At 41.5% G+C, this 27,186-nt stretch overlaps 3 protein-coding genes across 3 annotated transcripts in view; all 3 read right to left on the bottom strand.

The window, feature by feature from the left end:
- Positions 1-1,235: 1,235 nt before the first annotated feature.
- Positions 1,236-7,800, bottom strand: paplnb (papilin b, proteoglycan-like sulfated glycoprotein). The gene is made up of 13 exons (XM_080790886.1): positions 7,686-7,800; positions 7,001-7,076; positions 6,156-6,265; positions 5,472-5,532; positions 5,250-5,352; positions 4,702-4,832; positions 4,156-4,527; positions 3,777-3,953; positions 3,497-3,647; positions 3,329-3,409; positions 2,648-2,759; positions 2,128-2,236; positions 1,236-1,853 (listed from the first exon to the last, which is right to left on the bottom strand). Exons 2-13 carry the CDS (start codon positions 7,055-7,057, stop codon positions 1,596-1,598), a joined length of 1,722 nt encoding a protein of 573 aa, XP_080647012.1. The 5' UTR covers positions 7,058-7,076; positions 7,686-7,800; the 3' UTR covers positions 1,236-1,595.
- A 472-nt stretch (positions 7,801-8,272) lies between these two features.
- LOC308334250 (uncharacterized protein) lies at positions 8,273-13,564 on the bottom strand. Its single transcript, XM_080790890.1, has 2 exons — positions 13,428-13,564; positions 8,273-9,487 (listed from the first exon to the last, which is right to left on the bottom strand). Exon 2 carries the CDS (start codon positions 9,424-9,426, stop codon positions 9,049-9,051), a length of 378 nt encoding a protein of 125 aa, XP_080647016.1. The 5' UTR covers positions 9,427-9,487; positions 13,428-13,564; the 3' UTR covers positions 8,273-9,048.
- A 5,501-nt stretch (positions 13,565-19,065) lies between these two features.
- The window catches only part of otofa (otoferlin a), a 91,900-nt gene continuing 83,779 nt past the window's right edge, over positions 19,066-27,186 (bottom strand). The window contains exons 44-47 of the mRNA XM_080790885.1: positions 24,202-24,443; positions 23,399-23,577; positions 22,428-22,528; positions 19,066-20,170 (exon numbers count right to left, since the gene is read on the bottom strand). Coding sequence (XP_080647011.1) covers positions 19,990-20,170; positions 22,428-22,528; positions 23,399-23,577; positions 24,202-24,443 — 703 coding nt within the window. The 3' untranslated portion in view covers positions 19,066-19,989. The remainder of the gene's footprint in view (positions 20,171-22,427; positions 22,529-23,398; positions 23,578-24,201; positions 24,444-27,186) is intronic.

A 27,186-nucleotide genomic window follows, 5' to 3' on the forward strand; every position in this document is an offset into this window, starting at 1 on the left:
AGGGATTTGCATGTCTTAATGACTGTTGGTAGGGCGTTCCACATTTTGGTGGCATAGGAGCAAAAATAATTTAGTCCTTTGTTTGTGCCGAATCTGGGTTGTACATGGTTCACTCCCTCTAGTGTTGTGGGTGTGGACTTCGTCTAGACAGGTACATGGGTATCTTGGTGGTGTATTGAATCTTGTGGACCAGACCCATTGCAAGATGTTGTACTCTGTCGTTGACCCTAAGCCATTCCAGCCTGTCAAAGTGGGCAGGGGTTCGGGGGGTGAGGTCAAGTAGGAGCCTGACCAGTTTGTTTTGGGAAGTCTGGAGCCTTGTTTTAAGGTGCTGTGGTACCAGGAGGTGCATGCACAGTCAAAGAAACCCTGTGGGGCTCCTGTTAAGGTCTTCAAGGTGTTTTTGTTGACTATAGTGAGGAGATCCTGTAAAGGAATCTTGTTCTTTGGTTGACTTTTTTGATTACGTTGGTGGCCATTTTATCACCGGAAAGATTAGCCTCCAGGATGGAACCTAGGTAGGTCATTTCATCTTTACGTGTGATAATATTGTCACCCACTCTAACCAAGAAGCCATCTGCCTTTCTGAGATTACTATTTGAAGAGAAGAGAATGGATTCAGTTTTTCCCAGGTGTAAAGTTTGTTATCAGCAAGCCAGGTGCAGATTCTACCGAGTTCAGAGCTGAAGGCCTTTTCAACCTGCAGTTTGTTCCTGTCCGAGATTAGCAGTGCCGAGTCATCTGCGAACAGGAACAAGTTGCAGTCACAAGCTGATATCTGATATGACAGAGGGAAGTTTTATGTTATTATCTACTGTATCTATGAAAATGCACAGTCTCTGTAAGTGTGTATGTACGTCTGTAATCCACGTAACTCGGAAACCGTTCACACCACCATACACAGGGAGTGCAGTGCCCAGTGTTGAGTCTGTCGGATAGCCAGTTGTCCAGAACCAGCACAAAAGCCTCTGCCCAGGCTCCAGACAGGGCCCAAGTCCAGATCACCCCTAGATCTCCATATACTGTATGGAGCTGGCCTGTTCTGACATCACAATGATGCGTGACCTCACCCTTTATTAGCTAATTGATCACACCTGATCACCCCCCAACATGCACTGATCACCCTAGATCTCCATATATGGAGCTGGCCTGTTCTGACATCACAATGATGCGCGTCCTTGCCCTTTATTGATAACACCTCACTGTTCTAGTAACAATAATGCACAAACACCCTGTTCATCAGTACAGACAGTTTATTGATTCATTTTAACGAGAGTGGTCAGATTGAAGTAAGCAGTTATTTTTCATACAGTACATTGAACAGCACAACATTCTTTAGATTGTGACAATGCAAGATGGAGAAAAGGAAAACACTGTATAAAAGTCACAGGTTACACATCTAATACCATTATTATCTTCACTTTCTGTGTGTGTGTGTGTGTGTGTGTGTGTGTGTGTGTGTGTGTGTGTGTGTGTGTGTGTGTGTGTGTGTGTGTGTGTCATGACTCGTACATGTGCACATATGTAGCCTATGCAGATAATCAGACTTTCATAATTCATAATTCATTCCATGCTAGATATTGCCAGGAGCACCGTTATGCTCTTGACCTGTAACCTCTTCTGGTTGGCACTCTCCTTGCGGTCGCTGGTTCCCTCACCACACCACCGCAGTGCCTCTGGCATTCTTCCAGGGTCATGAAGTTGTTGAGATTGCCGTGGCAACTTCCATACCAGAATTCGGTACATTTGAAATTGGCTGAGTCATAGTAGAACCTGACCTTCCAGGTGTCGCAGGGACCCGCTTCACGCTTCAGAGAGCATACATTGCGGGCAGGGCTGCCCAAGGGTGTGTCCTAATGACAAAAAAAAACATTATAAAATATGAGATGTTAAATTAACTATATAAGATACCAATACAATACATTCTTGAATATAGCTGCCATGTTTCTTTGCTCTAAAAATGATTTGTTGCCAGACAAGCCCCCATCGTACTATTCAACTATGAAAATCCATTTAGCTGGTGAATGTTTTTTAGCTGAACTCCAATAAGAGGACTAAACACTTAGTTGGCTCATACCCAAAGAGAGTCGCGTTCTGCTTGGAATATAAATTGTAGACAGTTCTTACCACTGCAGTTCTTGCCACAGGAGCCACATATTCAGGAGCCACATAGTCGGGACATCCTGCCATTCCAAATCCCTGAGCTGGAGTCACCTCATCCCTACAACAACCAAACCTGAAGAAGAAAGACTTGTCAATCCATAGATATAGAAGTATAGAACATAACTCATGACATGAGAACATAACTTTCATGTTCACAACCACTGACTTGTGCTGTGAATGTGATGCTTATGGATACCATAATCAAAGCATCTTAATATTGAACAAACCCCTTGTGAATTCATTATTTACTTCCTCTTCCATGTTTGATACATAAGCACAGCGTTGCTATGAGTGGAAATGTCAATTCATTCTGTACTGTATTCTGTGCATGTTCACAATACAAAAGAAAATAAGCAAATATCCATTTCTATGCATTCAAGTGAAAAGAGTAGAAAAGCAACTAATGGTATAAAGGTTTTCAAAGTGAACTTTATCAATCATATCAGTGAAATGGTTAGGAGGGAGTTCAGGAAGTGGTCCGCACCTGGTATTAATACAGTCTCCAACGGAGCAGCCTTCATATCTGGGTCCAGTGGCGGAGCTATGGCCATCAGGACAGCAGCCATAGTATGACTGTGTACAGCGTGGGGCACTCACTGTGGGAAAATGCACATAGTCACTGTTTGTATTTGAATGGGAAAGTAAACACACATGTATACGGTCGAACTATCATGTGTCCAAAAACACCACAGACTTGTGCAAACTCATGTATGTTAAGCTTATTTTTTGTTGATATTTAGGACCACATGGTGGATGGTTAGGCTATTTCTGTCCGTTTTATTTTGTTATTTCAATATGGCCTTTGGTTGTAAAGTGGAAATAGTTTCTTGTGTTTGTTAGAAACCAGTGCAATCATGGTGACTAGACAGAAAATTACAACATGCAGGTAGATGTTTCTTATAGCCCGAGGATAGACTCTTTCAAAACTGGTTTATAATGCTTAGTTCTTCAAGTGTATAATGTACATTACACAGTAAAACCCTCAGTGTTGATGATTTAGCTTCATGTCTGAAATTCCCATGTTTACCTCCCCTTCCTTTTCATGTGACTATTTTGGGATTGACACATGCCATGCGTATAATTAAATGCACATCGAGATGCGTGTTCAAACATGAATATATTATGAAATACTTTGAATAAAACATGCCTTCTATGCTCTGCATACCTGATGTCTCTCCTCCAACATAGGGTACAAATCCTCTCATGGTGCTCTCATGATTCCGTGGGTCCTGAACACTTGGGACCCCTGAAAAGAGACACATTTTGATGAACGGACAAGCACAGTTATAGACCCCCCCCAAATAAAAGAGTGTTCACCAGAGATGTGGCTCACTTTGCGCTCCAGGACAAGCCTGTGAGTTGCAGGACTCCACGGTAGCGGGCCTGTTATGGGCACCACACCTGTCTTCCGCATAGGGATGGAGGTCCAGATCAAAACAGGCGACCCTTCTCTCCCTCACGCCACCACCACAGATCCTTGTGCACTGCAGAAAGAGTTGAAGAGAAATCCTTTAAGGGGAAACCAGGGAAAATGTATGTGAAATTGTAACGTGTAAAAGTCTTTGTTTCTTATCGTTTCATTCCATTCCTCTCCTCTGGTCACTTTCACTTACCAGTCCATAGTCAGTTACGTGCCAGGAGACACCCTTGCTACAGGCAGGCTTGCGGCAAACCTGGACATCTGCGGGACGCGCCACACCTCTACAGGCATGGTCACCCAGACGTTCTCCTCCGGCGCCGACACAGAACACCTCCCTGGTCTGCTGGCCATCCCCGCAAGTCACCGAACACTGTCCGTCATTAAGGGAGAAAGAGCAAAACATAATTTTTTGAGTCACAGCTACCACAATGAGAGAATATTCAAAGTGGCTCAAACCAAATTGTCATTGCATAGATTCTCTGTTGAATGCAAATCACTATGGAGGTCCTAATAGATGAGTTTGGCCGGGTAATGCATTTTCATAGTTATATGGGAAGCTACATGGCACCAACCACGGTGAAACTGCCAACGCTGTATTCCGCCGCACCAACTGCAGCACCATGTACATCACCACCTGCGGCACCACCTGTGGCAGCACATGCGTGCATGTTGCAGGCTTGTTGACTGGCTGGCCTCAGCATGCGCTGGGTGATGCAGTAAGTCGCGTCCACCACACGGGGAGTCGCTGAGTCCTGAAGCACACAGTCCACGCTGCGGTACTGCATGCCTCCGTTGCACGCGGCAGAGCACTCGCCATAGACGCCGATCGTGTAGGCATAGGTTTGGGTATTCGTGGGGTGCTGAGCCACGGCTGCTGGAACATGGTGCTGGGAGCCTGCAGATTGTGCGTCATCTAAGCCCATGAACTCCCCATGGGTCAGCGTCTGGCAAAGACCAAAGGAAAAGCAACAGTATGAACAATTCATCTCAAGAAACAATTATTTAAACAAGCACACTTCCTGAAACATCACTTGGAAGAAATGCACAGGCAATGGTGAATGAGACATACCGTGGCCATTATTATACAATTATAACATCCAAACTGGTTTTGCTCCTACCCTGCAGACACCGTCCACACAGATGTCACTGCGGCCCACATAGCATGGCGTTCCATCCACCACTATAGGGCTGTGTCTGTAAGGGAAGTTCTCTCCAGTGGGGACACAGTTCAGCTCACATGGATTGGTTGCTGCCAAAAAACAGAAACATTATATTTATTGTAGGTTATTAAAGCCACATTTAATACAGATATATTGATATATTTTACGCTTTAAGCATAGTTTATATTTCATTTGGCTTATAGCATTTGTGACACAGGACAGGATGCACAAAATCTGATGCATTGTTTATAGTACCATGACTTGGTAAAGCCCATTGTTTGCTTAATTTACTGGTTGATTGAACATTTCATTTTGTAGAATGGGTACAGTTCAAAAGATAGTACAGGTCAATACAAAATCTGCTATGAGGATGAACCAGATAATGTACTAAGACTTGTTTCCATATTATTTGCCAAGGACTCGTAGATTAAAACTAATTTATTTACAACCATACTTTCACCAATGGTGACTTAACAATAATGAATGAATGTTGAAAATATCTTTACCTCCATAGTAAGGCACCCAGCTATAGCGCTTTCCCTGGAAGTCCATTCTGTTGTACTGATTGCATTGGCCCTCTCTGAAGTCTCTGGATCCAGCAGGACATGCCTACAGAAAACAATATTATGTTAATGTCATACAGTATGTGCCATAATACGTGCATTGGTCTAATGATGTATGTGTGTACTGTAGATGTGCATAAAGCTGAGAATGAGTATAAAGTGTACCTGTGTATTACAAGTACGGAAGGCCTTGGAAGATCCCACGCAGTTGTGTCCACTATCCGTCCTGTGAAGAAAAGAAAATACATCAGACATAACAATATTTGTGTTATTCTTTTCTGTCTGTCTCTTTCCTTCAAATCAGCTCAGTTTAATTCCATTCGGTTACATCTATTTGGCAACATAATAGCCCAATAATAATAATAATAATAAGAGGAAGCTTGCTTAAATCCCAGCTAACGTCACCATCATCAGGCTTTCCATAAATCACCATGAACATCTTTGGGACAAGCCGTCCCCTTCCCCAATAAATATCATTCCCATCCCATGGGCAAGGAACTCATCTGTCATTTGTTACAATGCAGATGAAGTTGTAAAAAATACCGTGGCAACAAAATAATTGAAAAGCTGATCATTACACAAGTATAATATACTTGTATAGAACTCAAGTGATTACATTGAGTCATCTGCTGCTTATATATGGAATATATGGAGGTAAATATCACAGAAATGGTTTGGAGAAAGAAATATAAAAATATATACAGTTATATTAAAGAAAGACAAAAAATAGGGACACTAGGTTTAAAGTGGTGAAGATGCAAGTAAAAGTAGCAAAACAAATAATGTAGAGGCTATATATTATTATTTATATGAACATTAATATTGCCCATGTTAGTATATTTGTCGTACCTTGCAGTAATACATTTCCTAGTCCTCATGGCCACTCCAGTGCCACAGGTACGACTGCATGGTCCATAGGCTCCAAACTCTCCCCAGTAATCCTGAGTGGGCTGTGTTAGCTGCAAAAACAAACAAAACGTCATAGGAGCGTAGCTGTGGGTGCACACAGAACTGACAACACACCACAACACGCTACCACAAGCACATAGTGTACTACACGAAAATAGAAACGAGAGTCTAGACCTGAATTAAGAGGCCCTTCACGGTGAAAACGTTTGTTGAATAAAGCACGGTAGACCATACATCAGGCTATACTGTGTGCAGAAAGTTCCTTCCTTTATGTTTTAATAAAGTGACATGTAAATCATGTGCATAATTCTGAGAGTATTTCTGTATCAATCAGGTTGATTCTCTCACCAGAACTATAAAGTTTGAACACATTATTTAGATCCCTATTGGCTCCATGTCAAGACTAGAATCAATTTTAAGATCATGCTAGTTTTACCTACATGCAAAGTGTCATGTCAATTTCTTTGCAAGTTGCAACTCAGTATAAGACAGAGTCATTATTACATAGAGAGATTGACATTAAGCATCCCTCATACTAAATCTAAAGCATGAGAGGCTGCAATCATACAGTGTGTCTATGCGCCAAGTACTAGTCATACCCTGTCTATACCGACCTGAGGGGGTGCTACACCAAACACCCAAAAACAATTCTATTACTACAACATGACGTGTGTGTGTGTGTGTGTGTGTGTGTGTGTGTGTGTGTGTGTGTGTGTGTGTGTAATCGTACTTGATACAGTATGTACATGGACTGTGATAGTTAACGGTGATGTGAAATGGCTCACCATGAATGCAGGCACAGCCAGCAGCTGCAGGAGCCCCAGAATCTGTAGGATGTTCATGTCCGCCTCTGCACTAACACTGTATAGAGAAAATACAAATTTTACATAATTATTCTGTTCTTACACAAAGAACCACCGCTCATCTTCTGAAAAACCTTAAGTGAGGTGCTGGAGTCACAAAGGGAAAATTAGAAAAATAAAGGGAAGCTCCGCACACTCAGATCTGCGCACAATCTAAATATTAATTTTGCAAGCTTTCGGTCTACTGACCTTCTTCAGGCATAATCAAAAAGTGAAGAGAAAACATCATGAGGAAAAAATATAGTAAACAAAAAAACAAAACTATAGTAAACAAAAAACAAAAAAACAAAAGACAATAATGCAATCAAATGCAATCAGGCACATAGCCATCATAAAGCAATGAGCAAATGTAATCTTTTGTCATCTGTTTATATAGAACAACAATCATATCAGACCTTGTAAACTTTCTAAAGTGTGGCTCCAATAACAAATTATGTAATTTATTTGTCTATCAAATACATTCCTTTGCATTCATTTCTACAACTGGACATTTCAATGAAATCTGGAAAATCGATTTCTCACCTGGATAGATGAGACAGGTAAATAGGTTAGCACAAAGAAATCTAGAGTATTTGAGTATACGGAGGTCACAACACTCCTACTGTACCTTCTTTAAGCGAATCCCTCGGATGGATGAAAGACAGTTCAGGTTCAACCAGTAGACCAGCAGTGTAGTACTGCACTTGGGAGGAGAATATATAGGCACTGACACCCAACTGTCAGCCTCCTCGTCATCACCGCTCTCTTACGTCACAGCCCACAAGTGTCAGGTTTCAAGTGCAGAAACCACATGTTTGATGGACGTTAATTCCGAATTTCCTCGTTTTCTTTTCTCTTTTTTCTCCCACTTCCCGGTGGACAATTTCCCACGAGATGGGCTTTCTTCACATCTCGTCATTGAATAAATTATATTGGTTACTTAGATCTGATTTTATTTAACAAAACTGTCAGTATTCATGTGCCTCAATTCAGAAAATATTTTAAAAGTAGACTATTATGCAATACTAATTGAATTCAGATTTAATATCATCATCATCATCATCATCATCATCAGTGGATGTGTAGATGGGTATGAGAACAGGAACATAAGTTACAAAAACAATTGACAAAGGATGAAGCAAAAATGTCGTAATATGATTATTATAAGTATTATATGATTTAATTATTGATTCATGCAGATTCAGAAATAGTAAATATCCATCATAAAAGCATTTAATGAAGAACGCAAGAAACTACATTTGATCCATGTCAAAAGATATCCCTAAGTTTCTCCCGGGCTTACGTTGGTTCAGGATCCTGACCACTGAATGTCCCTTTCCACACATCCCACAACCACTAAACACATACAGATAAATCACAGCGGAGATGCTGGTGGGAGGTGCAACGCCTCAGGGGGGCAATTTTGTCTTTTTTTAGCATGCAACCACTCTTACACATTGCCATGGTGGGGAGGAAACTTGAGGGACAGCCACTTGTGAGGAACGGTACTCACATGCCAGCACAACAAGGACAAAGGAGACATCTGGACTGGCCTGCACAACAACGAGCTGCTGGCAACGTTGGAAGCTATAATTTATCAACACAAAGTGTGAGTGAGAAAACACAAAAATCATGATCACAGGGAAGAAGCGACACCGCACACACAGGTCCAGCAGGAACTACATGTGTCTGTACAGAGCACAATACAGTACAACTGTATCTAGAGCACATTCAGCACTTTGTGACTCGCACTAAATAAGCAAAAATATCGACATAGATTACATATCAAGATGTCATGTCAAAGATGTCAAAGCCATGCAAACAATGCACACCCCCTCCACACACAAACATACACACACACACACCCGCGCGCACACACCCCTTTTCGCTGACAGTAACAACACAATCCAGAAACCATGCACCCACAGCCAGTCTTGTTTTTTTTCACTGGGTACATTTCAAGTACATTCCCTGTCTCTTTCTTTTCCCCCTCAGAAGTGCCGGCTGAGTGTCTCCTCCTGTTCCTCCTTGGCGTCGAACGCTGTCGTGGTACTGAGCAGGTCCTCCATGTTGTCCATGACCTCCTGCATGTCACTGGCCAGCTCCATATAGCTCTGTTTCAGGTCGTCCTGCTGCTGCTGCAGCTCCAAGGCCGTGCTCATCAGCCCAGCGGCCTGCTGGCTGCAGGCCGACCGAAGCTGCTCCACGTCCGTCAGGAGCACCTCCATGCTCTTCATCAGCTGCTCCAGGCGGTCCGTCGTGGCCTCCAACCTGGATTCCGCTGATCCGCTGCCGCTGGCCTGCGCTCCAGTGTCCTCCGGAGACTGCTGGTCATCAGACTGTGAAGTCTGTGGTCTGTCAGATTCCATCCTAATGATATTATGATCAGTGATCTCTTAGCTGACCGAGACTCTGACAGTGGTGAGGCATCTGAAAGCAGATGTGAAGAAGAAAGTGCAATACTTAGCGACACGTAAAGAGAAGAATCTGAAAAGAAGAAACGCCAAACAAAACAATGCAGAATACAGTGGAGAACCCTGCTCCTCTCTCAACCTGTAAGGTGTTTAAGTTTACAGCCAGGGTTGGCAATGGCATACAGTGGTGTGTGCGTGTGTGCGTGCGTGCGTGCGTGCGTACAGTATATGTGCATGTGTCCACACAAAGGGTGTGGACACATTGCTGCCATTTACTGCAGCAATCCTGATCTGAATGTCACCCAGTCCAAAGTGACCTCATGCTGGCTGAGGTGAGTGGCAGGCAGGACATTGGATTACTGTACCTCCTATAACCTATTCACTATAATGGCTGTCTGAGTACAGATTTACCCCGTCTTCCTGAACTCATCTGCTGCAGGTGGTCTAGACATAATGTACACATGCATATAGGCTATATATAAGTTATAACCTTTATTTAACCAGACAGAAACATTGAGGGTAGACACCTCTTTTACACTTACATATGTATGTACAGACATGAACACAAACTCAAACATGCCAAGGACCCTCAAATAGCCATGACCATAAGCGTAACCTACAGTTAGTCTACACCGTATTGGAGACTATTTACCCACAAGAAAAATCTTGAGTAGCACACTTGTCAGAGCATATATACCTTTATTTGAAATGCCCCTGTGGCTTATGTTGTCGGAAGAAACTATCAGGGAAATCAAAACCAGACTTTCAGAACATCTGCAACAATGATGAGAAATCATCGGTAGACACTATAGCCAGGCATTTCAATGCACTCTGAGGTTCCAGGGGATAGAAGTGTTGATAGAAGAGAGGTGGTGATAGGGACAAAGCACCCTAAGGGTTAATGAGGAACTCCTATGGAGTTGCTTTTTGTAACTGTCTAGTAACCCAGTCACTGAGTCAGCCACATTGGCAATTTTTTGCATTAACATATTTGTATTTATTTAAAACGTGTGTGTTCAATATTGAGTGTAACCAAGGGCCTCCCATATTTTCCATTAATATTTGCTATGTGCATTTCTATTTTGTATCTTGAATCATATAGTTAAATCCCATGAGTCACTGTTAGGTCGACTACCTTTCCAGGCCCTTCGTAGTCTGCATTAATGCATTAATGAGTTGGCTCTATGTGATTGTGTACAATGTCATTGTATATTATATTTACGATAACTATTTCGCATGGGATTTGACCTTTCTTGGTACCTGATTAATATTGAGTCTTCATTGATACCTTTGAAGGTGATGATGACAGTTGGCACCTGCATTCAATTGTAGCCTACTTGATTGAATCATGCATATACAATATACACCTCACTCCATGTTATCTTGTCACAACCCTGAGGAAGGTCTATCAGTTTGAAACATGTCCGTTGTCTGTCCATATGAGGTAAAGTGTGAAATGTGAAAAGTGTATTGTGAGCTGGCGATTTCTTCACTTCTATTGGATTATTGAGCCTTGCAAGCACCAAAAGACTTTAATCTAATCTGGAGTGTGCAGGCTTTTTGTTTGTTTGAGACTATTCTTCCTACCTGCACCCCAGGATAAATAGTCTCCACTATGGTGTAGACTGTAGAGTAGACTAAAATGGATCCTTAAATAAACAATAACCATAAGCAGCAGCTTCCATATTGATCTGCTATTTAAAAAAAGAATAATGATATATAAATTAGGGACACCAGGTTGAAAGTGCATAGTTAAACTGACGTAACAATGACATTTTATTCTTTATTAAAAAATATGATGATGATGATGATGATGATGATGATGATGATTATCATTTTGCCTCCTATCCAATTAGACAATATGGATAGATAACGATATGGACATTTTAAACACTGTGTTGTGACAAACAATACTGAAATTGGCACCCACTTTATGATCTGATTATATGTTCTTTAAAACAAGTGCAAAGTGATGCTAGCATATAATGTAGAGTAGTAGGTACAGTAGTTGTCCTGTGGCTACTACGATAGAGGGCTGAGGGGGCGAGGATAGAACTGTCAAACAGAATGGCCCAAAATAGAAACGTCAGTTTGAAAGTGTAATTTTGGAATGAAATGATAGTCTCAATCTTGGCCTCACACCAGGCAGAGTTCCGAGGCTGACCACAATCACTTCAAAGACTTCAAAGACGGAAGTAACATAATGTTACATAATCATCCATCCATAATATCCCTCCCATAGGGCTATAGGGCTATTATATTATAATAGGGGCGATACTGTACTCTACATTATCCTAATTGTCTTAGTTCTCGTTTTTATTCCTTTTGCATGTACAGTGTGCCATTTTATTGTTATTTTATTACAGCTCAATCATACATAGAGATTTGAGGTGTGTCACATAAACCATTCTATTAACTTTAATGTGATGAGGGTATATTAGTGGCTTATACATGCCCAGAATGATAAATAATGAATATGTCCTGGGCTGATATTCTGTGGTAAACAAATAGTATTGTTTTTTTGTCTTTTTCAACAGAATATAAGAAGCCATATTGTTGCACAGAAGTAATTAGATTGTCATATTACAACATGCAAACAGAGCTCGATCCCTACGATAAGCCCTATTTCATAGGCTGTTCAAAAATAGCTGAACATACCGTGTTGCATTGTGACAAGTTGTGAGTTTGTAGATTGTTTCTTTTCTGTGATGAAATAGATTTTTTGGGGGGAAAGATGGAAGTATTTTTAATGAATAAAATGTGTTTTTGTCCAATCTGAATGGTAGCGTTTGTTAATAAAATATAATTTAGTAATTTGGGGGTTGGATTTTGTCTCCCTGCTCTTCTATTTTGCTGCTCTCTACCATTTTATACCCGGTGGTCAAGATTAAATTGATCCCCTGAGCAAGCAGGCAGGCTCTGTTAACTCAATGGTAAAACTTTCAGCACTTGCTGGTTCAAAATCCAGGGTAGAAGAGGAAAAATACATAATGCAGCTTTCATGGGTGCGAAGATAAGGTTTCAAAATGGACATGGGTGAATGTAGGCCTCGCCCTCCACTGCTTTTTTCTTGTTTTTTTTATCAAAACGTACCAAATAGCTCTTGTGGAACGACAGCCAAGAGAGGTTTCAACTTTCGACTTGTCTCAGTCATGTCTACAAGATATTATGCCCTGTGGCAGTAAATATAGTAAAAGGGTGTGCCAAATAGGCTTTAAATCATCCATAATAGCACAAGTCCTGATCAAATAAATAATCATTGGCAGGGAGAGAAAATACAATCACCCCAATTGTATAAGTTATATACATTTCCAAATAGTAGCCCTACTGCAAACAGCCACCCGGTTCCTTTTAAACGCCTGTGGTCTGACACCATATTGCGTATTAAACGCCCTGTCCGAATAAACGCCCTGGTCCACACAAATGCCAGGGCTATATATTTCTTCAGCCTTGAACCATAACCTAATAATGGCCCGGTGCAGGCCTGTGCAAAAATAAAGAAAAGCCTGCTGAAAATACACACCTGGTTGCTTTCAAACACTCTGGGTCCAAACTCCAAATCGATTTTGTGTATTAAACGGCACCCTGCAGGCTACTATAGTATTTACATGTCCATACTGTATCATACAGATGGGACTAAATTACATAATGACGAGGAAATAGACTGCTATTCGGCAACCGTAGAGAAAGGGACAACATTGGGCTATTAGGGAAATTTTTAAGGGGACAAAACTGACATCATAATTAAAAGACAAAATAAGAATATAAGGGTTGGGCGATACAAAAAGTCTAATTGAGAATTGACTGTGCATTTTGTCTTACCAAAAGTATGTTAATTACAGAACCAAAATTGAAAAATCACAGATAGCATACTGTATAATATATGATGATATATAGCTAGTGGTTTATGTAGCTAAAACAACTCTACCAATTAAAAGAAAAACAACAGGACATACCAATGTGGTGGTCCAACTATTGGACGGTGACCCAGTCATCAGTAAATGCCTTCGTCTGCCAGCCCACTGGCAGTGTGAGAAAATGAGAGAGCTTAGACGTCATGTATTTAAAACTCTTTAAAGGGTGCCAATGCTCCAATGTGCAGGCCATAGATAAGGTAGACGGTGCATGGGTTGCATGCTAAAAACCTAGCACCCTATCCAGATGAAGAGGGGGCGTGGGGGGGTTGCCCACTTTAATGCCAGGGTATTACCCGCGCATTAATGATAGTGGGTAGCCTTGCTAATATAGTATCTTATCTGAATTTAAAACTCGTGAGCCAAGCAGAGGAAGTTGATTGATTGTTGTGCTTTCATTTCATTACTTACTGAGATAACCCACATGTGAAAACATGGGTGTAGCTGCCAGTTGGAATGTGTTTTATCTGTGGGGGCTCTAATGATGTTATGGAGACATTCAGTTTAGTTCGATTTCAGTTTAATTTGAGTTAGGTTAAGAGTGCAAGTACTAGTTTTGAGGCTGCTTGGTTAATAGAATGCATGACAGGGTAGCACCTTGTCTCGCAACCTTTCACAGAGACATAGCGGACAATCGAGTCACCAATAATAAGAGTGTCTGAGACAATAGGAGACATAGTTTGAACAGGAGCAGCTCTGTCAACAGTAGTGAGGGTGGTATAATTAGTGATGGCTGCCGTCTCAACAGCCATTTTTGTAGAGGTGTTTATGGCCGCCTCTCCACTTACAGCAGCGCTGGCTCCATCTACTGCCCCCCCACAAGCAGAAACAGTGATGGCACCATCTTGCACCTCTATGTTCATCATAGCAGAAGTGACAGTAGGTAAGGGTGCCCGATCAATACTCACAGCAACAGGAGCACTGGTAGCAGCAGCCACTGATGCCTCTAGGTGTGTTAGCTCCAGAAATTGTGGGGAATCTGGTGCCTCCGAAGAGAGTTGAGGATGACCTTGGTGGGCAGGCATATCTTCAGGTGACTCTGGGGAGAAGGTAGTGGGATGATGATCATCCAGCCGAGGGAAATCCTCATAACTCAGGATGTTGAATCTGTTCGTCAGTTTCACATCACTCTGCTGAGGTTGATGATGAATGTTGGGTGAACAGGTGATATTTCCTCTGCCATGTCTGCGACTCCGGGCCTGTATCCAAGGCTCCAAACAGGGTGTTGAGGTGTTTTTGGGTCTCGCCCCACTTCGGATCCATGCTTGTGTATCTAGCCCTGGTTTAGAGAGTGGGGGGGGGATCTGGACAGGGATTGTATCTTCAAGATCCCTATTAGGCCTATTATAGGCATTGACAGATCCCCTATAAAGCTCACAAACAGTTTCTTCAAGAGCATTTAGTCTGATAACCAGGCGACGCTGCTCATCTTCCAGGCACAAACAATTTCCACAGCCTGAGGAGGTAGGGGAGAACTGTGGCATAATGCCTTTGTCTCTTAGGCTGTTTCAAGCACAGCCGAAGAGTAGGCCGGGGAAGAGTGTATCCACCAAATATCAGAGGTTGCAAAAATAATCCACAAATGCTTGTTGCCTGTGCCCTTGGCTTGTCACTGACTTGTTGAGTAGCACTTTAAATTAGATACTTTAAGATCTATAGTATAAAAATATAGTTAAAAACAAGTTGGAGTGTCAGGAGTCCAAACACCTCCAGCTACAGTGTTGCCAGGTCTGTGTCAGGTACTGTGAAGAGCATTTACGTTTATGGTGGGGGAGTTTATGGGTGATTTGAGTTTGTTTATACTGCATAATAAATGTCAACGAATATTTGCACCATTAAAAGCAATATGCACCTTCAATACAGAACTTGGTCAAAATTAATATAACATACACAAATGTTATGAAACAAATCCTGCAGTTACATTAACAAGGATTCTCATTCACATTCTCTACACTACAGAATGTCAGCTGGACAAGTTATATGTAACAGTAGTTACTTCGATTCTCCACCAGGTGGTGCAAACGGTCCTTTGTTGCCAAATGTGTTGAGCGTTGATCACACAGTTTTAATGTTTTATAGAATAATTGCTACTCTGGTGTGCAGGTGAATTGCTTTTTGGCATTATGATTGGTAGAGAATGTGTACATAACTTTCGTTCATTGCTTTTAAATGCACTTTAATGTTCTGGATTCTATTTAAAATTGTTATTGGTTTCTGGCCGGACACGTGACCAAAAAGCGCCAATAAGAAACGGGCTGGCTACTCGTTTATCTTTCTTCTTAAAATACAAGTCATACACGTCGATTAAATTACGCGTTATACTTGCTTATTGCAGAGTGCGTTGTTTATATTGTAGTGTGATGTGATACACTTTTAAAAAAATAGTTAAAATATAAGTTAACCACAAATCTGACGGTCATTTCCGAGAGTTACTATCCCTTTCTGAAAGCCGCATCGGTATCGCTTCTCGGCCTTTTGGCTAAGATCAAGTGTAGTATCTGTTCTTATCAGTTTAATATCTGATACGTCCCCTACCCGGGGACCATATATTAAATTGATTTTTGGAACTGGGAGATGGAATAGGGGCTTGCTCCGTCCACTCCACGCATCGACCTGGTATTGCAGTATCTCCAGGAACGGTGCACCCCCCTCACTTGTGAAAAATAACGTGATTCCCGACTTATTTGTCAGACTATAACGGATGCGTGAAATATCCGATGGTATTGGTAACACTGCTGGAATGAGCTGGATTCGATTATCTGTAATTTCACAGTTACAGTGTGTGTGGTGAAGATGAGTGATGACTGCTGATCATGATTACGGTATGCATGCAACCTAATTGAGTTGAGATTCTCTAATGTTGCGTTGGTTCACACGGGCAGATGAAACGATGAAGTCTACCGACTACCATTCATTGTCAATGGAAGCCACTAAGCCAGCAACTTGACGATGCAAAGAAAAGACGCAATGATGCATGTAGCATTGTTGCTGCTCCAAATCAACACGTCGCACGAGTGCGATTATTCCTTTGTGACGGTAGATGGCGGCATTGGGTCAGTGTGCAGCACCAGTCTGTTGCTACAATTTTGGGTTTGGTTGCAAGTCTTCTGTCAGAATTGTAGACCTGTCACCTCTACATGTAAGTTTAAAGGTAGGGTAAGTTATATTTAATATTTTGTGGTTAAAACAAAAAGGTCTTTGTTCTTATATTCTGAATACTAATCATTGCTATAGTGTTTGTACAGTAACAGGAGTTTCTTCTATCTGAGTTCTCCATCCCCGATTGGATAAAATTGGTATCCTGATGACATGACCTGAAAATGCAATTTAGGTTTAAAAAAAGAGTTGGAGAGACATAGAGATTCCTATTACTGAGAAAACACTCTAGATAGCAATGAGTACAGTATTGGAATATAGAGCTATTTAACAATTATTTAACCAAAGAAAATCACATGTGAAAGGCCGTCTTTCACAAGCTCACCTCCAGAGCTTCCCTATTATTTTCCTTTATACAATTTTGATTTCCTATTAGCTTTGTATTTTTCTCCCATTGTCCCAGATATTAGTTTGACAGCTGTTCTAGTTTAGTGAGGCAATTTATTTATTCTTTATTTGAGTTATCAAGCTGAAGAGAACGCCTGATATAAAATACTCCTATATGTTGTAACGACGTTCAGAGAAAATACAAAATTACATTAGATCAACATTTGCTGTTAGTACATAACATAACTGTCAAAATAATACTCCACAGTCCCCATTAAAGAGCAGGTAAGGTGTGCTGCTGCAAAACGTACCTGTCTTGTATGCATCCATTCTGACAACTGTCAAAGCCAGGTCACTGTTTTCCGCTGTTTTGGTTACTTTGCGAGGTCAGTTGCGGTGCCAGTTCAGCATGGCCGACTGGTCAGCTTCAGTACGGCCCTCGGGAAGATATGGCAGCTGATCATTCAACGCAAGCTTCCCATTCAGTCCTTTTATTACTCCCCAAGGCAAATAATAGCTGTGTAATTGATAAAATATTATAGCATAAACCCTAAAACAGTTATTAAAATCAAATTCATAAAAATATATAAACACTCAAATGTAGAGTCATAGTGACAAATACACCCAAAACAGCAAAAGGGGATTACATTATTATTTGTAGTACAAAAAATACAGAGGGGAGTATGTGGAGTATAATTATATTATTATTATAATATTATTGATTGTCCCGTCTGCAGAGGTCTGTTCTAACCAGCAAGGTTGAAGATCTTCTGGCTGAGTGCCGAGGGCAGAGAGAAGAGCAGCAGGAACAAGAAGAGAAAGAACAGCACAGCCCCCAGCAGCAGCATGCAGTGCAGCTTGTAGTTCCTCCAGGCCAGGATACACACCACCCTCACTGGGCTCAGCAGCCACGACAACAAGCTAATGTTGGGACGGCTACACACAGAGAGAGAGAGAGAGAGAGAGAGAGAGAGAGAATACTGGTTGATCTTCCCACAATATTGTAAATACTAAAACTGGGCATGTCATTATCAAATCAAACAATAATAATTCATAAATGTTCCATAAAATACCTTTTTTGTTTTTGATTGCACATACATACAGCAAATCTACATGCATTGCATCTTCTCTATATTGTCTGTCATACAACAATCAGTATAAAACGGTTTGCATTTTGAGATTGTAGATCATCTATTTCAGCCGTTTAAAAAGTGGAAAAAAGGTATAAAGCAGAGCTTAAGTAGTTAAAAGAGAAGAGGACAAATCAGTTCAGTAATTTCCGTTTACTTCAAATCATTGATAAAACACAAAAAATAAATAGCGCACATGTCAACAAAGAGATAAAAATACAATTGTGTATCATACAAACAGGCAAGTTTAGTGCAAACGGGAACTCTCCTTGTACAAGGTAAAAACCACAGGATCACAAATAAGGACATTTGCAACAGATCAAGCACAGGCAACATGGACACATGGGTCAACAATGGACACTGCAAACAATGCCATCAGTTATGGCTGTTGAGTGTGAAGTCAGGGTGACAAAGGTCAGCCCATATGCAGCCACTCTTACAAAGCCTGTCTAATGCACTTTAACTATAATACCTCCAGGAAATGATAACCTGTAACAAACTGTAATGGTTGACTGAGAGATAGAAGGTCATGCCAACACACACAACCTCTCTGGTCAGTTGTACATAATCACACAGATGCATGCTTACTGATCTGACACATTTAGGTGGAAAACGGTAATAATCTTTAAGCTTTTTTGTTTATTTTATACGCGAGTCAAAATCTATTTTCAAATGGTCTATTGTGTTAACCACATGAACCCTAGCGTCTCTATTCTGCGATGAATATTCAGCGAAAATAGCAGATCTACAAGCATATTGTGAGATTGTAGATCAGTTATTTTCAGTGACAGAATTTGGTGTAGACTAGGCAAAGAAAAGTACTGGACAAAGAATAGAGCCCTGAGGGCTGTATATAGTTGTTAATTGTATTTCACTGTACTTTGCACATAACTCAATGTTTGGACCTTCACAGGACCATAATGTAAACGTCAATATTGAGCAGTTGAGAACAGTCTAACAGTCTTAAACATGATTTATACATTATGGGTGGACACCCATAATGTATAAATCATGTTTAAGGGCAGGACACCTGGCCTTTTCGGGGAGGGGTCAGAATAAATTATGAACTTAGATGGTTATTCGTCTCAACTGCTATGTGATGCAATTATTGAAACTAAATGATCTGACCAGTCAAGTCTGGTTGTGATGATTATACATATGGTGGCTGTGTGGGCAACACAAATTTAATTTAGCTAGCTAAAGGTAGTACCACGTGAAATATCTCAATCCCAATGAATATCATTAAGTTAGGAAAATAGACTGCAATAATCTGCATTTTTCTTTCTTTGTCATTATTCTACAAGTGTGCAAAGGCTGCAAGAGCTAACAGGGAACATAGCTAGGGGAGTGAGAAAAAATTCTTCATTTGTTCCCTATCAACTTAATTTATTAGTAGACATTGTAGTGGAAATAAAAAACGCACAGTAACATTTGAACTGTCCCATTGTCTCTGTTCTCCCAAATTAACAGATATAATATATAAAGAGATAAAGAAACTTCTTTGTGAAGTATAATATTTCTTGGGAGAAGTTGTTTAGGGTCAGATCAGGCGTTACTTTGTGGCTTTTGATTGGTTAATCCTCAGGGACGACATGCCTGATTGGCAGTCCACATATTGCACATTTTATTGGTAAAGCTTGCAATAGAGCAGAGAGGAGAACAGTTTGTATTGCCAAAGGAAAGCTATTGCATGGAGCGGTTTCAACCTCTCTCCTCAGCTGTGTTGTTCATCAGAATGGGATAAGGGAGGTAAAAAAAAATGCAACCGGGCCTCCATTCCTCCAGCCACTCCATCTTCTCCGTCATCGTTCCCTCAGCCTCCCTGACGTGGGGAAAAACCGAAGGAGAGACATGGTCTCCATGCGTCTAGACAGGTACACCAACATCCACCCATCTCCACACTTGCATTCCATCTGTCCATCTGTCCAACACGGAAGTGTCTCCCCCTCTTCTTCCCCGCCCGCCACTCTCACAGCAACCCAGGGGCCCTCTCAGGCCCCTAGGAGCTTCTTGACCAGGTAGCCAGGCATACTGTAGAGGAAGAGGCCCAGCAACATCAGCAGCAGCAGGGCCAGCACGATCTTGATGATGAGCCACTTGTAACGGTTACACACCAGATAGCGGATGGCCTTAAGCGGGCTGAGGAACCACAGGAAGGTTGTGTCCGGACGGCTAGATGGCCAAACAGAGGAGAGAGGGGGGGTGGGGGGGTTGCAGGGAGAGGGAGGTAGGTGAAGTGGGTGGGTGATATTAAATGGATGGAGTGAGATGCAGAAGAGGTGAGGGGGTGGGAGAGTGGAATGACAGGAAATATGGGAGATACAGAAGAAATGGGGAAAGCCAGTGTTAGTGGTTAATAAGCAATGGCATATGGTTGAAAATATTGCACTCAGAATTCACTTTCTAATTGATATACATTTTCAGCGGAACAGAAGACTACAGCAAGAATAAAAGCACAAAATGACAATTACATATTAGGTCAATCACTCATAACAATATGATAATTGTGTTGATTAGTTGGATGATCAGACAACAGACATTGGCTGGCACAGACAGTAAAAGTGACATGCACTACACAGATCTTTTCACTTCTTAAACAGGAAAGGGTAGAGACAGAAGTGAAAGATAGATAAGGTGAAGAGAGAAGAGAAGAATATATTTGGAAAAAAGAGACCAGGTAGTGATACAAAGGGCACAGAGGGAGAAGGGTCCAACACTGTGTGAGAGAAAAATAACTATGGATAGGAAATAATTCCTATCCAAAAAACAGGGCATAGAGAGAGACATAGAGGAAGAAAGAGAGAGATAAATTAAGGTAACAGGAAGAGTAGGCACCTAAACATTGTGGGCACCTCAGTGTTAAAATGGCCATTTTCTCCCTGAATGTAAAAAAGAGTAATGCATGTATAACGATTTAAGGCGTAATATTTCTACAATCGCTACAAAACCTGCCAGTCATTATAAGAAATTATTACATGGCTTGGTTGAATGCTTGATTCTGATTGGTCAATGGCATAAACTTAGTGGCATAAACGGAGGTCTCCGTCCTATCAAATACGCTCAGTGCTCAGGACGGAGATGAACATTAATGATATCATAACTGAGCGCACCGCTCCTCAGGCTGGGAGCGCCTGTTGGGCAACATTCGATGTAATTTCCGGTTGGGACGTCGTCCAAAGTGGTCCCCCTCCAATTTAGTGGATGAGAGGAAAAATCTTCAAACTTGATTGATCTAAATCAATCTGTCCAATTCTAACCAAAGATTATGTTTTTGACGGCCCATCGTGGTCCCGTCGCTTGTCGCGTTTGGCTACATCTAGCTACTCAGCTACATCCAAGATGGCGCCTTGTGCACCTTGAAAAGGGCTCCGTAGCTGCAAATCACTGGGCCCACTGATTTAATGGTTACAAATACCCCCGGGCGTTCGGGGTGTTAATCAGCCTGTTATTTTATTTTTGATTTATCTATCAACAATGACCACTCAGCCATACATTATCCCTTACTTAAAGGGTAAATGTATGTCTCATAATTCTTTACATCTTGGGGAAAAAAAGCCAATTTAACATTGATGTGCCCACTGCCCACAGTGTCTATAGGTGCCCACCTTCCCTGTACCCTAAATAAATAAACAAACAAAAAGAGGGGGGATTGGGGCTACCAATGGCTCAGGCCCCCAGCAACTTCTTGACCAGGTAGCCAGGGATGGAGTAGAGGAACAGGCCCAGCAAGAGCAGCAGTAGGACCAGCCCCAGGACCTTGAGGATCAACCAGCGGTAGTTGTTCCAGATGAAGTAACGAATGGACTTCAGAGGTCCCAGAAACCAGATGAGACTGATGTCTGGACGCCTTCGCCGCAGAAGGGAGAGAGGGGAAGGGAAGGAAAGAAGACAGGGCACATGGAGATGAAGGCGGCAAAAACAGGGGGAAAGGGTGAAGGTCCCATTATATAGAGGAAGGGAGCAAGGGAAGGAGGGAACAGAGAGGGAGACAAGTGAAGAAATGGTAGGAGACACGAGTGCGTGTGAAAGTGTAAGGTCGGCCATTTTGACAACACAAATAGAGCAGCGCTGGAGTCAAACAAGACCAGGTTGATTTAGAATCTCAGTGCAGATTGGCTGACGTTGAAGCAGGTGTGTTAGTTTTACAGTCATCACTACTTTTTGCATTGTCAGAATGAATCCACCCCACCAAAGACGATAGTGCATGGTCTGTGCCATTCTGTTCCAAGGTGTGAAAGTAATGATCAAGTTTGTAAGTAATGATCAAGTTTGTAAGTTTGTAATGATCAAGCTTATATGCATATGCATTTCTTTCTGTTTGTGTGTAGTATGAGCATGCATGTCCATGAGTGTTTGTGTTTGATGAATGTACAGTATGTGAGGAAAGAGCGTGCATGTACACGTTCCTGCAGTCCTGTGAATATCTTACTTTGGTTTTTCCAGTGGGTCAGGCTCATTCCGTCCCAGTCCAACAGGACTTTTCTCGGCCTCCTCTGCCGACATCAGATGTAGCTCTGCTTCCACTTTACCCTGCAAGGGTGCATCATGGATTTAATGAAACCACACAAAAATATAAGCTCTTAAAACACTATCTTTGCTAAGGACGTGTATACACGTCTTTTATATCAAAACCGTGGGGTGCTAAGGACGTGTAGGTGTCTTTTGGTCTTTTTTATTGATATATTAAATGCATATTAAACTTTCATATATCTGTCACATGATACGAGTAGTTCACACAAAGTACTAAAAGATAGATGCAATACGTACAATACGTGCGAAATAGAATTTTACCTTGATAGAATGATCATTTAAAATAGACCAACAATTCAATGTGTGATGTCTAACTGAAAAATGTCTAAGCTTAGCATTTCCCATTCGCAGTGGTGGAAAGTAACTAAGTACATTTACTTACAATAAGTACAATGTTGAGGTATTTACTTTAGTTACTTGAGTATTTCCATTTTTCAATACTTTTACTTCTACTTCTACTCCACAGGAAAATGGATTTTTACTCCACTACAATGACTACATTTATTTTAAAACATTAGTTACTAGTTACTTTGCAGATTTTTATTATTATTACAAAACATACATGAAACACTTCAGGCCTACATTTGAAAATAGCTGAGCTACAAGGTCACAATGCGTCGCATCGGCTATTTTAAAAAGATTGTTATACGTTTGAAAACCTGAGGTAGGACATTCTGCACAGTGAGTACTTTTACTTTTGGTACTTTAGGTACATATTGATGCCAATACTTTTGTACTTTCACCCAAGTACATTTTGAATTCCGTTCTTTTACTTAAGTTGTAACGGAGCACTTCCACATTGTAGTAATTGATACTTTTACTTAAGTAAGACTTTCCACCACTGCCCATTTGTACGAGTGCACATCTTACTGTGAGCTCCATCTCATCATTCTCATCGCGGGCCACAAACGGCCACCAGCCCTTGACCCTCTTCTGTTTGAAGATGGAAATGGTGGGCAGGTCCGTCTCATTCCGGACCATGTTAATGGAACACTGCTTGGCTGTCTTCGCCCCACGAGGGAACCGGTTCAGGTCCAGCTCAATAGCACCTGGGAGCAACGAGGGGGACAGGAAAGGAGCGAAACAAAAATCACAAATCACATGCATTTCAAAGTAATTATTGTCACGTCATTGCTGTGTAAATTGTCAATTTGCTAAAATGAGATGGGCTAAAGTGGGGGAGAACAGGCACCACCACTAGTTGCTGCTTCACCGCTATATGATAGAAACAAGGCCATCCTGAAAATGTACTATTTCCATAAGTCTGCACAAGTTTTAAAGGTGGTGGTCAATGTAGTACTATCTGATTTCGAAGCATGTAGAAGGTAGGGTGTTCCTGGAGGATCAGACTTGCAACAAAAGTCCCTGAGTTCAAAACAATAGTAGTCGAGGGTAAGGTAGCTGTGACTAAAATAACTAAGTAGAAAATACATAGCTTCAGCAAAACAAATATCATACCAGGAGGCAGGAGCAGACAACAAAGTGGAATGGAAGTGAGGAAATGACGTGACATCTGCATTTTTGTGCCATACTCTTTTTCATACTGTAGCTTCCAAAGTAGATTGTTAGGCTGAAGCATTTGACCAGATCTGTCTTGAAGGAGCACCATTACAGTTAACAGCAACAGCTAAGAGAGAAAGCTAAAGTGTTCGCTGCGTCAGCGCTCTGCTCACCTAGGAAGTCATCGGCGGAGAAGTGGTCAGCGTCCCAGACTTGCAGCGTGAGGCGGGCCGGGATCTTGTACTCCGTCTCATCCCAGGAGAACATGGACTCTTTCTTGGAGATGACGATCTTCTCCTCGGCCATGAGGTAGTCAATGGGGAAGACAAAACGCCAGTTGAAGTTCCCCTCACCAGTCAGCGAGTGGTAGTGGACGTCTGTATCCTGCTTATCCTCCTGCTGACCCTTCAGCCACCTGGGGTACGGAAAGGTTACAGGGTCAAGGGTCAGCGTGAAGTCACAGAGGTAAGAGCTACAGTATGTCAACAGTCACTGTAGAGTGTAGACTATGCATTAGGATGTCACTCGTGCACTGTCACTTCTAATGTCTAGTGTGTGGATTCTGCGGAAAGCTGTAATAGTGTTTGGTTAATTGGAATGCGAGTACAGTACACAGGTAGATGTACTGTACATACTGCATCTGTGTAAAAAGAGATATGAGGTGCTAATCTATCATACTTTCCAGTAATCTCTATATGTATGCATGTCTGTTCTTAACATATATTGAATGACCGTGCAAACAACCAACTTCACACTTGGCAAGTGTACTGCTGAGCACTCAAGAGAGTGCAGTTTTGAGTGTGAAGTTGATTCTCCTGAACTGGCCCCCTCAAATATCGTGCAATTCGCTCATATTATCGACTTCACAATAGGTGTGTGTATTGCTGATGTCTCAAAGAAGTGCAATGTCCAGTGTGAAGTACATCAGGTGAGTGGTTCTCCAGAAGTGGCCCATTGCATTTCAAATGACAACCACGCCTGGCACGCCATATAATTTCAACTCCCCATCAAAAAAATTATTAGAATTCGGCCATAGCCACTTTCAGCAGCTGTCACAAAGTTTCCCAAGGGAGTTGGGTTGGAAGTTGGAACAAATTTATATGTGATATTGTAGACACCTTTATGAACACATCTACAAGAAAGCTAGTGGTAAGCTTTTTTTTGCAGATTTGCCACACATTTCGCAAATTTTATTATCTTATTAAATCTTAATGTGCCTGTGTCTGTGTGCATTTGTGTACTTGAGTGATCCAAATGTATGGTTATCACCTACAAGTCAAACTGACTTGTTGCTGGAGGCTCAAATGATTTGCCATGCACACACAAACTTTCCAAAGAAGTTACTGAAATTCATTGCTTTCAAAATGCCTGTTCAGAAACGTCATAGCTTCACTCAAAACAAATATAATACAAAAACTAAACTCCTCCCAAGGAGAATGCAGAAAAGCTGGCACTGGCAAGCAAAAGGAAAAAAAGCCTGTGAAATAAGCCTATACTAAGCTTTTTCATTAACAGACGAGTGAGAATGTCTTGTCCTTAGTCAGGAGGAGTGGGGACGAGGTCGGTTGCATTCTCAGTTCTCAAAACTCAACACTGAAAACATGAGATAGTGGAGCTTATAGTGCGTAAAACACAAATGAGAGTGAGAGCATAACAGAATTTTGTATTGTAATATTTCAGTATATATTTAGCATGTTGTTGATTTGCTAACTGGGATGCATTGGTTTTAATTGGGGGTGTCAGACTCAGGACTAGGGTTGAGGCTTATGCTTAATTTATACTCCGTCTGAGTTGCTTGCCAAAAATAGTTAATCTACAGTCTCACAATGAGAACTCTGTCACATAACGAAGAATATATTATCGGTGTGACGAAGTATAAATCAGGCTTTATGTGAGAAAGAAAATAAGGGAAACTTTATTTTGAAGAAGCAATGCTGTATTCCAACAACGGAAACCATCCCGAATGTATTTCTTACCATTTTCAAACGGTTGAGAAAGTGTTTCTTTTTAACTGTGTAGTATAAATATTAATTTCTATGTGGATTTTAACTTGTGTGGTTATTAACCACTTGAACCCTTGCTATTCTGGGGGGTAATGTTTTGTAGATCAAATGGGTCACTTCATGTGACACGGTGTGAGCTTGTAGATCGGGAATTTTCACTGAAGAGATTTGGTGTAGAGGGAACAAAAGTGACCAAGTACAGAGCTGACCACAGTCAACTAAGTATTAGTTTACTAAGTGGTTGCTTGGGGATGGTGCTTTTGTTGTTACAGCAAAAAGCGCTGAGTTGAGAACAATTGGGCAGCAGCAGTAACTGAGGGTAAAAGTAGGTGTGGCAGAGAGAAGCATTTTTGTACAATACACAAGGCTATAAAACTGTAATTTTGAACAAACTTAAAAAGCACCAGAGCTCAGCTCTGTAGAACTGACATGCACACTTGCTGATAATGCTTCCATGCAAGAGTTTGTTCTTTATTCCAAACAGCTCGAATGCCGTGGCTTAAAGCAATGTCCAGTAGACATGGCAATACAGGACCAGACCACAAACCAAGAACAAAATGCCCTGCTCCCCTCCAAAAAAAGGAAGAAAAGGCTACAGTAAAAAAGTCATTATTATTACCCTGTCAGAAGCAGCAATGTGTGGCAGGGTCCTGTCTGAGTGTCTGTGTTAACAAAATAACTACAAAACAAATGTACTGATTTTTACCAAACTTGGTGGGGAGTGACCAGTAGGCTTAATTTAACCTGACTCCGCCAGATGGAAGACACTTGATGTGTTTCACAACCGACTTCCATCTGGGATCACTGTAACCCAATCGCTGAAGAAGGCCGGCCTTTTTTATTCAAGCTACTTGGCAAGTGATTGGCAGATCCCGCCCGTAGCTGCCCCTGATTGGTCCGAACCGCGGCCGGGCCGGTTCATCACTACTCCAAATTTGGCCAGAAAAGGTCAAACGTCAATGTCAAAATGACATCACTGAAAAAAGAAGGGAATGTGTCTGCGCACGATATACTGCTCTTCCAAAATGATGTAATTGGTAATATCTCAGAAATGGAGATATGTAGAACAAATTATGTTGATGCGGCCAGCTTTATAAAAATAAAATGTTCAAGTTGTTTGAATGGTATAGGTCCTGTTAGCCACCATGCTCAGTT

This window comes from Protomyctophum bolini (assembly GCF_963924005.1).
Source record: "Protomyctophum bolini genome assembly, chromosome: 19".
Classification (NCBI taxonomy): domain Eukaryota; kingdom Metazoa; phylum Chordata; class Actinopteri; order Myctophiformes; family Myctophidae; genus Protomyctophum; species Protomyctophum bolini.